This window comes from Leptidea sinapis, chromosome 42 (genome assembly GCF_905404315.1).
Source record: "Leptidea sinapis chromosome 42, ilLepSina1.1, whole genome shotgun sequence".
Classification (NCBI taxonomy): Eukaryota; Metazoa; Arthropoda; class Insecta; order Lepidoptera; family Pieridae; genus Leptidea; species Leptidea sinapis.
In genome coordinates, this window is record NC_066306.1 from 6,690,237 (window position 1) to 6,706,393 (window position 16,157).

At 34.8% G+C, this 16,157-nt stretch overlaps 1 protein-coding gene across 3 annotated transcripts in view; it reads left to right on the forward strand.

Moving 5' to 3' along the window:
- The window catches only part of LOC126976747 (zinc finger protein 423 homolog), a 163,899-nt gene that overhangs the window by 137,864 nt on the left and 9,878 nt on the right, over window positions 1–16,157 (forward strand). For 2 of the 3 annotated variants that reach the window (XM_050825306.1, XM_050825307.1), the window contains 2 exons: window positions 1,994–2,217; window positions 13,858–14,000. In XM_050825306.1, the coding sequence (XP_050681263.1) occupies window positions 1,994–2,217; window positions 13,858–14,000 (367 nt within the window). The remainder of the gene's footprint in view (window positions 1–1,993; window positions 2,218–13,857; window positions 14,001–16,157) is intronic. The other variant, XM_050825308.1, reaches the window with a different exon arrangement.

Below are 16,157 nucleotides of genomic sequence, written 5' to 3' on the forward strand. Positions count from 1 at the left end.
GTATCAATTACCATCAGCTTAACGTCCTGCTCGTCTCGTCCCTTATTATCATAAAACAGACAACTAAAAGGAATTGTAATTATTGTATATTGTCAAGTCAAATTATAAAATTTGCCCCCCATATACTAGACTATCTTAGGTTAGTTATGTTAATCTTATAATTACATAAAAGGCATAAAAGGTTTTAAAATTCATAATTGATTACTTTAGATTTCTTTTTGATGCCACTTCATTAACTACCGCCGCTTCGGAAGCAAATGGTTCTCTGAAAGCAAACTGTTCTCTTTTTGCGCTCTTTTTAAAAAATATACTAAATTAATTATACCTATATATCTAATATATAAAATTCTCGTGTCATGGTGTTAAACATTGAAGTCCTCCGAAACGGCTTGACCGATTCTCATGAAATTTTGAGTGCATATTGGGTAGATCTGAGAATCGGACAACATCTATTTTTCATCCCCCTAACATTTAGGATAATGTTGTAATGAAAAATAGATGTTGTGTTTTATTTTAATTTTTTTGAATTTTTTTTTTTAAATTTGTTTGATTATGAGTCAGCATTAAAAATACATACAACTTCAAATTTTCACCCATCTACGATCAACAGTTACTTTTGTATCGCAATTTTAATATCGGCAATACAACGTTTGCTGGGTCAGCTAGTGTTAAATACACTAAAAAATTTAAGTCGATTCTTAATAATATGTACCTACCGGTGTATAAATTATGGTTTATTTTAGATGTAGAGTTACACATTCCTCGGCAGTATTTGTAGACGTCAGTAAAAAGAAATGGAACTTTCCTCTTCGCTCGTAGATCCTAGCTCCTGCCTCCTTCTCACATTAGTCATCATTTGCCCATCAAGAAGCCCCATTTCAATTTGTTTATATTCTGTGCAACCATTACACGGGCCCTTTTATTTTTTACGCCAAATTGCCAACGAGTATTTGATGTGCTTAATACTCTTGAAGGAATATTTATTTATATTGGAACACTTATTTGTATAAGAAATGAGAAGTTTTCAAGAAAGGCTCAAGTTTAATGTAATTTATTGCGTAAAGTTTACAGGATATGTAAGGATTTATAATCATCTTATTGGAGCATTATTTGTATATAATATATATTTATATCTAGAAGGAATCTGTCGAACTATTCTAACATATATTAATATTTTGTTTTCCTATATCCTCAAATAAAAAAAAATTCAATGCCGTCTTCGAAATCTTAACAGACACCGATTCGTCTTCTAGATATAGTGATGAAAACATGGACTAATATTTCGTAAATTGCTTTGCCCTTCGAATTTTTTTTGTGGTGTTAATTTTTAGAGCTAATTTATATAAAAAAATGCGTATAATTTGAAATAGGCTTTGCTGGAGATAAATTACTTATAAAGTAACAACAGGTGATTTTATCAAAAAGAAAATATAAAGTATCTCTCATGACATATTCTAGCTATCCTTAAAACAACAAGGTGAAATTCTAATGTTTTTATTCAAAGTAAAACTTTAAAATCTCTCTTGAAGGTCATATTATGGGTGGTACAAATGGCGCAAAAAACACAGTAAACCTAATTATCAATTGCATTACAATATAATTTGTTCATTAACCCGCGGGGGCGATCGCCTGAACCATTCATTTAGCACGAGGAGCTTTTTTTTTATGAAAATAAGGGACGAGACGAGCAGGATGTCCAGGTGATGGTAATTGATACGCTCAATATTATGGAAAAACCAAAAAAATCTGAGCGGCACTACAACTGCGGTTATCACCTTGAGACATGAGATGTCAAGTCTCATTTGCCCAGTAATTTTACTAGCTACGGCGCCCTTCAGACCGAAAGACAGCAATGCTTACAAATTACTGCTTCACGGCAGAATAAGGCGCCGTTGTTGTACCCATAATCCAGCCGGCATCCTGTGCAAAAGAGCCTCCCTCTGGTAAAGGAGCTATATTATTCCCCTATCTAATGGAGTTATTTGTTCAACAGAAGCGCTGGGAAGTGTGGGGAGCACAGCAGGGAGCTCCTGGCCATCATCAACTCCGGAGCCGTCCCCATCACCAGCCTCCACACCCACCTCAGCCGACGCCGTGGAAGCTGAACCCGACGGCGAGCCACCTTTCACGTTTGGGACCACAGAGCACACACCATACCAATGCCAGTTCTGCGACAAGGCTTTCCCTCGCCTGTCATATCTGAAGAAACATGAACAGGTTCGTCTTCCTAGATGGGTCATAAGTAATGTGTAACACATATAAAAATGTATTTCGAAATGAAATGAATTTGATTGTATTTTGGAAGAAAAACTGATACAAAACGGCCTAATTCCACCACCGGACCTTACTTGCAAAGTACCACCCGCATCCCGCTGACGTTTGGCATTCCAAAATCGCGCGTTTAGCAAGAAATTTCTTGCCTCGCACAGCCACTTTGTGGAATCAATTACCGGCTGCGGTTTTCCCGAACAGATACGATTTAGGGACCTTCAAGAAAAAAAACACACTCCTTAAAGGCCGACAACGCATTTCTTGACATGGGCGGTTGCCTCACCTCTCCCCATCCGGGAGCCTCTTGCCCGTTTGCCCCCTCTTATTAATAAAAAAAAGAAACAAAACATTCACACAATAAAGCTCATGAAATCAAAATATATGTTTAATGTTAATAGTTAACTTAATCCAAGAGAAAGAAAAATAGTACTAAATGATCTGTGTGGCACTGCGGTCTTCCAACACTGGAGTTTACTTAGTTACAGTTGTGTCCATACATAAGCATATTTAATCTATAATCTTATTAGAACATTATATATGCAGTTATTTATTGATGTCTCAGGAATAAATAAGACTTCAAAAAAAAAAGATTCGAAATGACTACCAGTGGTATTCTCATGCAAGCCTTTTATCTGTCTGTCCACGAATATTTTGTTTTATTTTGTATTATTTCTATGGGTTGCTTTCAAAGTCAAAGTAAAATAAACTTTATTCAATTTGGCTTAATTTAAGCGCTTATGAATCGTCAATATAAATATTTCTTTTAAATTACTTAATCTATCATATTATGTTCGGAAAAAAAAGAAAAAAGAGCTCGTGAGAAGAACATACAAGAAACGCAACGGCCACTCTTTTCAATCAATATAGTATTTTACAATGCCTGTAATATACAAAACAAATTAGTTTGTAAGGTGCTGCATCCAATATATTAATTGTGTTAGTTAAAAGCGTCTTAAATACCAGGTATTTAATAAAAAAGTACATACAAGTACAGTAAATACAGTGGCAGGCAGAATAAATAAGTTCGTTTTCGCTTTAAGAAGGCTCAGACAAACTGTATCCTTTAATGCTGCACTTACTGCATACCACGGTTATATTGCGTCAGTTTTACGGTACGGGTTAATACTATAGGGAAACTCCACTAATATTTCAAATGTTTTTCTGGCACAAAAAAAATGTACAAGAGCTTTATGCAATGTCAGTCCTCTAGAATCGTGTAGACCATTATTCAAAAAGCACCGTCTGTTAACGCTTACTGGTCTATATATATTAGAAATTTGTATGTTCATTAAAAAACATGGTGAACTTTTTAAACCAGCAAAGGACTATTCCATATTAGGATTAAGAGATCCAACTCGCCTTCTGATGCCATACTGTAGAACAGCGCTTCATCAAAATAACGCAAATGTTATGTGTATTAGGGAATTTAACCACCTTCCAAAGAATATTAGAGAGATGCCTAAAACATTAATGCATAGAAAATTAAAATTATGGCTAATAGATAAATGCTTTTATAGTTTAAAAGAATTCTTTAGCCAAAAATTTCTATAAAATGTAATTTTTTGAGAGGTACCTACAAACTAATGTTTATTTAATATTATATTATAATTAAAACTATGTAATGTTTATTAGTGACGTATAAATATAAAAATTCCAATATTGACAATCAAATATTTGTATGCCGATATATTGGCGAATTGTGCTGAACACCAATTAATTGTTAACAACTATGTTACCACGATTCATACAAATAAATCATTTCATTTCATTAAAAAAAAGAATAAACTATATAAATATAAATTATCGTATATTGGATGCATCAACCTTTAGAGATTGAATTCAATATTTGTGTATGTATGCTTCGTGAACATGGTGGTCGTGATTACTGTCAAAATTAGTAATAGCATACACACATGTCCTAGAAAAATCTGAAGCGATTCGTTACCTGCGGGTCGTTAAGTGCAGAACATGTCTTCTAAAACGAACCTTAACTTGTAGTCCAAACTGACGTCCAGTCCAAGAAGTCTTGCTGAAAAGTGAAAGACACGTTCTTAAAAAGCGTATTTCTAAGAGCTTGGTACACTTTGATTAACGACTCGTCACTCTTTTTTCATAAAAAATAAACGTTCTGATTTCCTCGTAAGAGAACTCGCAAGGCGGTAGGATGGTGAGCACGTTGTACTTTTGCTGAACTCTTGAGAATCTTTTTTGGAGCTTTCTTCAACTGTGAAATTTTTTTCATTGGTGAAATGGATTTTTCTGTATCTCAACCTGCGTATCGGAAAACCAGGCATTTCATCAAGCCACTATCATTAACTGAAGGGGTAGCACCAAATTTCACGTGCAGGATACCTACGCTAATGGAATCTGCATAAGTTCATTGTTTCCTTATAGAAAATAGGGCGAATTCTGGCTTTAAGAGCATTAACAGCTTTTTTTTATTCCATAATTCCTTCTTAGAATTTTATGAATTATTTTATACAGGTGGATTTTCACTACGCAGCCTTATAATTTGGGTGTTCATCACAATAACCAATGAAATCCATTCATCTCCTACGATAGCATTTATTAAATATTAAAACGACACGTGCAGGGAAATGTAAATTCCATTTCTTCAAACAAGAATGGAAGCTTACAGATCTTAATCCAAAATTTACAAATAACTTACAGTTGTAGCTTATTTATCACCAAACCAGACACGATAGTAACATTACTCTAAAACCCGTCATAATCTGGTATCCAATATTTCAGTCTGGTCAGTTCCGGTTCATTAGCAATTATATTCCCAAAACGGAGCATTTACAGAGTCGCTCTTATTCAGATATGCATCGCAGTAGCTGGCAGTAGGACAGTGGACGGTTGCGCTGTGACATGGGGCCCATTACGGCTACATCTCGGTTCCTTTGTGTCTCGCCAAAGTAACCGCTCTACGATTATAACACACGCCGCGACAGATCTATTCTAGATAGGGAAATAGAAACGTCACTTTGCATAAAACTGACCGCAGTTCGCCCACGCTACAATCTGATTTACGAGTACATATCAAACTGGACTTAAACTAGATTTATAAAGTGATGGTCCGTAGGTTAGGTGAGCGTCTGGTTTGTAGAAAACGGGTGATATGTTCAATCCACGCCGCACATTTAGTATGCAATAGTCATGTGCATTATTTTACTGTAACGAACAACTCAGATTTTAATAAACCACGAGATATTGCTGTATATTTTATATATATTGCTGCAGATAGTGTTATATAGGTTCGTTAATTAACAAATCAATCGAAAAATTGTTATAAGCAGCAGGCTAACACATTGAAGTTTTTTTTTAGGTTTACTAAACGGGATAGACTTTAAATATTGTATAAAACAAGAACAGAGAAACAGTGAACACAGCATGCTTGTGTGTTCTAGATTTTATATAAAACTAAAAACAATAACTTAAGCTATGGATGAACACAATTCAACCCCACAGTCCCAAAGCCAATAATCCGCTTTTTCTAGCAGACGTCTTCTGAACCATGCTGAACCTAGGGACTGACGGATTAATTAATTGAACCTTCTGACAGATGTCATTATACAGAGAACAAATGCGATATAAAATAGAATTTTGACCATAATTAGTGCGTGTTGTGGGTAGACTGAACTTTTTCCTATAAATAATACGGCTGCAATGTCGTGGGATACCCAAGTTAATTTTACTTAAACTTTTCTACGCTATACTAGAAACGTCATGCCAAAATGCACAAGTCTAGATTCGTAGCAGTCTAACCGACGACAAAGATTACTTGAATATGGGAGATGCTGAGTAATGATATAAAGATGGCCTGATTGAAACAAAAAAGGAGACACCTTCCGCGTCACGTGATGCCCGCACCAATGACATACATCAGCTCCATAGTCTGTAGACGTGAAGCATAAAGAATTTTGAAATTTAATTTTACCTGACTGCAACTCTTGTATCTATGACAAATCTCCTTTCTTGCACGCAGATCAAACACTCCAATTTAATAAAAAGTGCGAAATAAAATAAAATCCTTCAGTGGCTTCGGCATACCATTACGATATCCACCTCAATCACACCTCACTCATACTCTACGTGGGACGCTAACGTAAAATGTTTTAAAAACTTTAACGTTAGCGTCCCACGCTGATATCATCCACCCATAAACTCCCATTTTTTTCTAGACTTATAAACAACAAAATTGAATCACTATTACGCTTATTTTTTAACAGACTTATGAGATCTTATAAGAACACCATGGCCACCATGCAACTTAAAGTGATTCTTATAGAAAAGAAGTTAAAGGGACATTGGTACCTACTAGTCTTATCTAATACGATGTTATAGAACACCTCGCAGGCAATTCCGACCAGCAAATGTTGACTTTTTTATGCATCTCCATGAGCAAAAACCATAATATCTGACCTACTATTTCAGTAAACCGTCACAGATATGATAATGTTCATGTTTGATTTCACTGGAATTCTTAGAGTATTCTTATACTCTGAGCTACGAGACGAAGCTTCATCGCTCAACCAATTGAATTATCTGGCAACATTATTTTTGACTGAAGCTACAATATCAATCACACCTAACCATACGAGAGAATATATTTTTAGATATATTCTCTCGTGTGAGTATATAATATAAGATAAAATGTTTAAGATGTAATTTTTTTAAATGTATACGGCTCTCGATAATCGCTCGCAATTGCGGCCCGTTCTGGAGATATCAATCGTGGTGCGGGCCAGGGTAGTCTTGTGCCGACAAATGTATCGCAAGGATCGCCTAAGTTGCATCAAGACGACTGGCTGATGGCCGGAAATAAGCTCGCGATAACCACTCACTGCTATCACCTCGTGCGATTTTGTCTTTATCTTAGTTGGCTGCAGAAACTTTTAAGGCATTCGTTAGAGGAGAAATATTTTTAAATTCCTGTAACACAGTCCAAATAAAGCATGAAATATAACATATCAAATCTCATTTCGATCTGAGATTAAAGTTTGAGATAAGAATACTTTGCGTAATATTAAAGGAAAAGGGCAAGCATTATTATGAAAACTTTTAACAAAAAAATACTGACTTCAAACATTCATATACTTTAAAGAAAAATGAAAAAAGGTAAACGCAAAAGTAAAAAGAAAAATTAATTTTCTCAACAATAATTTGAAGTTTGTGCCAAGTTAAACATAAAAATTACTGTTCATTTAATTTCGGTTCGGACTACCTGTATCGCATATAATAAAACCGCTAATCCTGAATAATCTGACAATAAAAATATAACATAATATACATACATTTATTAATTGTCATCGGTCTTTGTTGTATGTGTAAAGAGTTTTATATTAATCCGACGTTTTAAACGAACGAAAATCACGGTAATGATTCCTTTACATAGATACATTTTACCAGTGGGAGGCTCCTTTCCACAGGATGCCAGCTAGATTATGGATACCACAACGGTGCCTATTTCTGCCGTGACGCAGTAATGTGTAACCATTACTGTGTTTCGTTCTAAAGGGCACAGTAGCTAGTGAAATTACTAGGCAAATGAGACTTGACATCTTATGTCTCAAGGTGACAAGCGCAGTTGTAGTACCGCTCAGAATTTTTGGGTTTTTAAATAATCCTGAGAGGCACTGCATTGTGATGGGCAGGGCGTATCAATTACCAATAGCGGAACGTCCTGCTCGTCTGGTACCTTATTTTCATAAAAAAATACATACAAAGCTAATAAAAGAGTAATAAAAATAGATAGCATTGTACATATTTTGGTTTCAGTGCAGTATTCCTGCGGAGAAATCATCGCCGTGTCACGTGAAATAGTTCCCAAGACTTTGTACATTATAAGTTTAACAACAAACTAAGAAAATGACCATGAAGAATAATGAGGAACCGGTAAAGACAGCTAAGAGCGCCTGTTTCGATGACCTCTCGACCGCTGCACATGAACCGCAGATCACATCGCTGTAAAGCACCTGAGAAAGCCGCTCGGTAGCCACGGCGCGTCATTTCGGTGCTTTATTGGTCGTCATGGCCGCCTTAAACTAGTTTCGAATGTGTTTTGGTGCGCTTTACGTGGAACACGTAACAACATGAGAGCATTAGTGCTGACCAGTCCCACGGTATTTGTTACACTGAATAATAAATCTTGGTGTTATTCGCGTATCCCTTTGCTATAAAACGCTGTCATAGCAGGATATTATGCATCTCTACGGGAGGTACTTGGTGCACCCAGGGGCAGACACCCGTGGTGTGTGCAGCGCTTTGCTTATTGAAACTGCTCACGAAGACATAATTAAAATCGCTAGAAATCATAACCTGTATCGCGTGTTTTGACATGGCGGTGGTTGTAAGTGTACATTCGTGCGCTCATTTTTTAAATTCATAATTTAATATTTGTTATTCAGACTGTTTCTGCGTATTGCCTATATTTTACTTTAAAGTAGGCACGCCTTGGAGAAAGTCAATTAAGTTCGGTTCACTTGTATGATTTATATCTAGACGACACGGCGATGTTCCACGATCTTATCTACCGTTTTTTCACTAAGGACTTCATTTACTTCGTAATTTTGGATTCACGCTTTGCTATGTGTTGTATGTATAAATCTATCTATCAGTTCAATAGTACCATATTATTATATTTATAATCTGGTTTGACACAGTAAATTTATATTTCGGAATATTTGGAAGAATATTTGATGTGTTCTTTCAATTTAGTTTGGATTCAATTTCAGAATTGAATTTTTTATAAACTCTATCTGGATTCAAAAATATTTGGTATAAATTGAAAATTTTCTCTAAAAAAGTATGACGTATTCGGACCTTGCACCTTTGAAGTAAGTTGGAGTTCATGTTAAAATTTTAGTTCCATACTGCAGAAGATGTTGTTTATCCTTCCCCATTTATAAATTGTTGTCTCTGTCTTCTTATGCGAGAAACATACTTGGGTAACGTATCGCGACGCCTTCTGCCGGCATAACCGAGAATTGTTATAATTCCCGGAGCAAATACTAGAAATATTGTTAATACCAATTATGTTATTATTATATGGGCTAGTAAATACATAAGTACCACGGTACACTTTTCTATACGTCATGCCGAATCGAATGAGGCGTCTTTCAATAATTATCAAGTTTTTAAAGTTATTGACTATCTTTATATTCATCATATTATTAATTATCCTAAAATCTATATATATATAAAAATGAATTGCTGTTCGTTAGTCTCGCTAAAACTCGAGAACGGCTGGACCGATTTGGCTAATTTTGGTCTTAAATTAATCGTGGAAGGTTTAAAAGGTGAATAAATATGAAAATGCTCGGAATAAAATAAAAACAACGATTTTGATTTTCATTTGATGTGTAGCCCGTCGTTCAGAAATCAAATTAAAATAATAAAATAATAGTTTAAAATTAATAACTAATTAGAAATTTTATTTTTTTCTAACTTTCTCAGGAGGAAAAAAAATAAACTTAATTTTAGGTAACAATAGGTAGATTACTACAGTTTTAACTATTTATATTATTTTTATGTAGACTGAAAAATCTTAAGTTTCGTCAAAAAATAAAATATCTGAACTTAGCTGCACCACAAAACAAAAAAAAATAAAGTTTATCAGAAAGCTTTGAATTGATTAACAGACTGTAACATAACTATGTGTGTCAGTCAAAATCAAATTGAAACCATATAAATAGCCAGTATTTAAAGAAAACTCTGTTTTGTAAGTATAAACAACATCATGTGTAATTATAATCGAGAATAATATTAAAATTTTATTCGTACCGAGGATTTTTTCATTTGTTTGAATAAAAAAAGTATTCATTTTGTTTGTTTAAAGTTTATTTAATATAAGAGTTTAGGATTTTATTTATCCACTGAGGCAGTACGAAGTCTGCCGGGTCAGCTAGTGCTGTATAAAAATATAAAATGGTTTCGTGAACATCACTTTTAGATGTCATTATAGTGCTTTAAGCGTAGAAAATTTTAGTATACTTTGCTGGGTTGCAATTGTCAATATTATGTTCGAATTGTTAGGAAATTATCATATTTTCTAGTGTTTATAGATCAAGACTGACCTATCTTGCAAACAATATGAGCACTATAAAACAAGACTCGAGTCTCGATTATTTCAGTGTCTAATCTTTGGAAATAAGACGAAAAACGAATGATTCACTCATCAACTTTTCGTCTACATACAATTGTATACGTCAGATATAATATTACGTTAAAATGTTTTAAAAACTTTAACGCTAGCGTCCCACGCTGATAACATCCACCCATAAAATCCCAAATTTTTTAAGCCTAACGAGCAACAAAATTTAGTCACTATTACGCTCTTTTAAACAGACTTATGAGATCTTATAAGAAAACCATGGCCACCATGCAACTTAAAGTGATTCTTATAGAAAAGAAGTTAAAGGTACATTTGTACCTACTAGTCTTATCTAATACGATGTTATAGAACATCTCGCAGGCAATTCCGACCAGCAAATGATGAATTTTTTTATGCATCTCCAAGAGCATAAGCCATAATATCTGACCTACTATTTCAGTTAACCGTCACAGATATGATAATGTTCATGTTTGATTTCACTGGAATTCTTAGAGTATTCTTATACTCTGAGCTACGAGACAAAGCTTCATCGCTCAACCAATTGAATTATCTGGCAACTTTCTTTTTGACAGCGAAAATCATATGATATCGTGGCGTGAATATTTTCTCAAGTTAACTGCACTGCAAGCCGCCACACAATTTTCAAAACGTAATGTCACAATGTAAAAACAAATCACAATAAAATAATAAAAAAATCTTACTCTCGAAATGTTTAATTTTCGAACACTGTCACAGTTTTTATTATTGTGTTGTGGGCCAGTCCAGAAACTTTTAATATGGCCCAAGTAGGTATTTATTAAAAATGCAATAAGAGTTAATTAATTTGTTACCCTCACGTAAACGAGATTTAATTAATTTATTTGAGATCAATTTTCAAATCCAAGATGAAAGACATGATTGCAACAATATGAATATCGTTTCCAAGGTACACAGAGAATGTATTTCGACCACGACCATTTTCGCGTTACAAACCTTATAAGTTTTGCTCTTCTAGCTAATCGGAACTATTTGAATTTCGAATGTGATTTCTGTATTATCCCCAAAATCAAAGTTATGATGAGAGGATTCACTTTTACCAATTCCGAAGAGGCAGCGATAGCGTCCAATCAGCACGTAGAAAACACACCTTTAGATCTGTGGTCCTCCTTTTAAAAAATGATTCGATCGCATGAAAAAATCTCTAAAATGTAAAGGAGAGTATTTTGAAAACCAATTAACATAATATTTTGGTTATAACATGTTGTTTTTTTAAGTTACGCAAAACTTTTAGTGTGACCTACGTATAATTCGGTTTTTCTGTATTTATTAAATCTATTAACACACTTTCGTTTGATAGACAACGTCATTCGGTCAAATTTTACAAGACTTCACAAGAGGATCCACGTTTTAAAGCATGCGATTATGGCAGAAGCGTGAACGAGTTGTCAGTTTAGACTTTTGTATGTTTGCGCCGCATCAGTTCAGGGTACTGTGAAGGCCGACGGTCATATTGTGGCACTGCCAACAACGATCACCCATTTGCATCTCCATAATGAGCTTATGAATAATCTTTTGTTCTCCTTCTGGACATTTTTAAGTATTAGTAGACACAAAGACATACACGTAACCTTCTGTAGTAATATATACTCTGTAGTAATGTTCCTTTATAAAGTCCGCGTAACCATAGATTTAGCGAAGATATACAGCGCTATATATTGTTACAGTATAGTAAGCCACACTGTCGATAGTTAGACTATAATATAATAATAATATAATATAGCCTTCATTCAGATCCTTCCTAACATAGAGAACTAACAATACTCAAACATAAAACATTAGAAACAAAATAACTTATTCTAGTATTTGTATTTTTTTTATTTTTTGTGAATCTGTTTGCCAATCGGCAAAGGCCTCCTCCAACCGTTTCCATTCGTGTCTTTCTTGAGCCACTCTGTTCCAAGTTACTCCTGCCACTTCCCTGATATCGTCATCCCATCTTTTCTGGGGTCTACCTCTTTTTAATATACACAGAGTAAAAATAACAAACAGAACACAAGAAATTATCACACGAAATTACACAAATATGGGCTGTTTAGTGTATCTATACACTAAACAGACCATGTTTAAACGCGTTATCAAAATCGACCAAGTCAAAGAATGTTTTGTACTTTTTAATGCTACGTTTGTGTTGACTCAAACAATCCCTACTAATATTATAAATGTGAATGTAAGTTTGTTTGTTATGCTTTTACGGCGGAGCTACTGAACTGATTTTGATGAAATTTGTTACAGCGATCGATTAGTGCTTAGGAAAAGACATTTTATCCCGGAAAAATCCATGGTTCTCGCGGGATTTGTAAATAACTGAAATTCACCTCGATGAGCTATAACTATACCAATAGTAGGTTAAGTTTGCCAGAGCAATCTCCCTCGAAATAAGATTTATAATTTTGGGAACGTGAGCGAAAACGGGAACCGCAACTGGAATAGGATATGAGATAATCTTCAATTCCAAACTCGCTTGTTATTTTTAAAAACCTTTTATCTTCGTGGAAGGAGTCGTGGGCATCAGTTGTAGGATATAAAATATAGGTTGGTCATATGCCTTTCTACAATATAAAGCGCTACATATTAAAGCTATGTGTGAACGATAGGCTTTATAATGATGAACCTGATATAAATTATACAGAAAAAAAATGTATTAAAAATAAAATGCCGATATTTCAAAAATGTCTGCTTATTTACCTATCCATGTAAACCTGTAAGCCTGTACCTGTAAGGTTTAACATAAGTTAAAGGTAAATTGAAGGAGATGTTAAGAAAAAGTTTCTGTCCATTCAAGCTCGAAATGTATCTAAACTAGTAAATAGTATTTCTGTAGCATTATTTTACATATATTATAATTAAAATGATTTGTAAAACTATGAAGCTTAAAATGTTGTTTTTTTTTTTAAATGAAAATAAGGGACGAGACGAGCAGGACGTTTAGCTGATGGTAATTGATACGCCCTGTCCATTACAATGCAGTGCCGCTCAGGATTTTTGATAAACCCAAAAATTCTGAGCTACCACAGTTGCGCTCGTCACCTTGAGATATGAGATGTTTGTCTCACTTGCCCAGTAATAATTTCACTAGCTACGTCGCCCTTCAGACCGAAACACATTAATGTTTACACATTATTGCTTCACGGCAGAAATAGGCGCCGTTGTGGTACCCATAACCTAGCCGGCATTCCGTGCAAAGGAGCCTCCCACTGCTAAAGATTTAAAAGAGTGGTAATGACTTTCTTACCACTTCTTCTTATTAAAGCTCAACCTTTTCCGAAGTGGTGGTATATACCAGAGGTTTTCACCTCTAGGGCCTCGTTTGCCTTTTCTTATAAAAAAAAGTAAAAAGAAAAATAAAGCTTTTGACAGTGATTTTGATTTGATTTAATTTAAATTTTTAAGCGTGCTGTTTTTTTGTTTTAACTTTTCCATATTATTTCCAGACTCATTCGGATCAAATGCCATTTCGTTGCGAGTTTTGTTCGAGACTGTTCAAGCACAAGAGGTCACGTGACCGGCACGTGAAGCTGCACACTGGCGACAGGAAGTACCGGTGTTCCCATTGTGAATCAGCTTTCTCGAGGAGGTAAATTATAAAAAAAAATTGGCAGTTGTAAAGACTGCCGATAAAAGTGAAAACTTAGAATTTTAGTACTTATTACAATTTTTTTTTAATATTTAGAAACAAATAATATATTACTTTAAATTTTATGAAGTAGGTGCTACTTTGCGGAAATCCATAATTATTCAAATGATTTGTTAATATTTGTCTTTAAACAATATTTATCTTTAAACAATTCGACACGAGCTTCGCCTCTACACGAGGCATCCTCAAGAGATGTTGTGTCGCCAAAATCTGGATCGAGCCTCAACAGATGCCTCGAATTGTTTAAAGACAAATATTGGCGGAATTAACACTAAAGAAAACTCAAATCATTTAATTTTTTTAATTTATTTATAAAACTTATTTTCAACAATTTATTAATCGAACAAAACTAATATTTCAACAATGCACAGTATAATATACACATTTATCTTTTCACAAAATCCATTCAATTTAACTTACTTGTAAGATATACATAGCACTAATGTTGCACAATACGTCAGCTGTATAGCTACAGATATACTGCTATATAAGCATTTTGGTGACGCGAACACACGAGGTTTTACCTATCCAAAAAGTGTCAAATAACATAAAAAGGCATAAAAGGCATTTATTTTCTCAAAATTGATTCCTTTAGAATTCTTTTTGATGTCATTTCTAATAACTACTAGATACTAGATACTACTACCGCTTCGGAAACAAATGGCGCTCTGAGAGAGAAGAAGCGGCGCAAGAAACTCTCCCAGAATTCTTTTTTTGCGCTCTTTTCAATAAAAATATACAATAATATTGTTCAGTCATTGCTATCGCTATAAAATAATCACAATCTAGTCTCAGGCTGTCCGATATATATTTATATTCATTTTTTAACTAATTTTCATCACATGCGTCAGTCATGAGCATGTCGGTGTCGCCAGAATTTTCACTTCAAAAATTAAGTGTTGCGGGCGTTTAAAAAGTAGTGGTGAAGGGCGGCAGTGAACGCCTACCAATAGATGATCCAAAGCCTCTATTGTTCCCTATAGTAAAGTAAGAATTATATTTGTAGATGAAAGTAAGAAGTCGCAATTTCGATCCTCCTGGAAACTTTGCATTGAAACTTGGAAGTAAGGCGTGACAGCATTTCACTTCAAGCCACCACACAACTAGATAAATATGGCCTCAGATGGTATACTATTCTCACCCCTGGGCGGGCCCAACACTGCTGAGTAGCACGAATCACCGAGGATAAAGTTATCTCTGACTGGTGTGATTCTTTGGCGTTGCGTACATGGATTATCTTTGTATCTTCTACAGCATGTATCACGGGGAGTGCTCACAGGAGTTGTTCTGGTGAATACCAGCAGCTCGATTCCACCAAAATATACGGAGAAAACGTCAAAATGTAAAATGTTGTGAATCTTCGGGCTATCTACTAGAAGTATAATGAAAGCTCTGTGGCGCCTTTTTAATAATTTGCGACTGATCTGTAGAACATTTTCTGCTTTTGACATTCCAATAATAGATCTATGGAATATTCTAGTGATCTCTTTTTCCATCTTCCTGTGAACTTTCGTACTAGTATTTTTATATTGGTATTTGTATGGATGAGACAAGGAATCGTTTTCTATATTATATTTTGATTTGGGAATTAAAATTAATATTTTGAAGTCCACATTCAGAATTTATAGACGGGTGATATACAACCTATTTTTTTTTTAATTTTCATTAGATATCTAATTTTAAAAGCGGCCACGGTACTAAAACATATCTGTGGTAAGATCACCTTACGTCCAGCGAGCGACGAGTCTAATGAAGATTGAAGACTGACTGAAAAACTTAACAGCCACATCCGCACAAACAAAGACCAAACACCCTGTATAGGACTGAATGGAGCATGTTGACTTAAATAAATATTCAAATTCTTTAAAGTATTAACACCAAGTTAAGCTCACAAATGAAGACACTCGCAACAATGAGTGCGCGGGAAGATTGATCACCGCAACTCGCATAAAGAACAACTTAAGGCAACGCGACGTCACTCAGTCGTCAACTGAGGTCGCGTGACTAATTCCCGGCAATTTGTGGAGCCCGAGCACGGCCAACAAGTGAAAAGAGTTGATTGGTGACAAATAGCGTCGAGGGCCTTACAGAAATAAT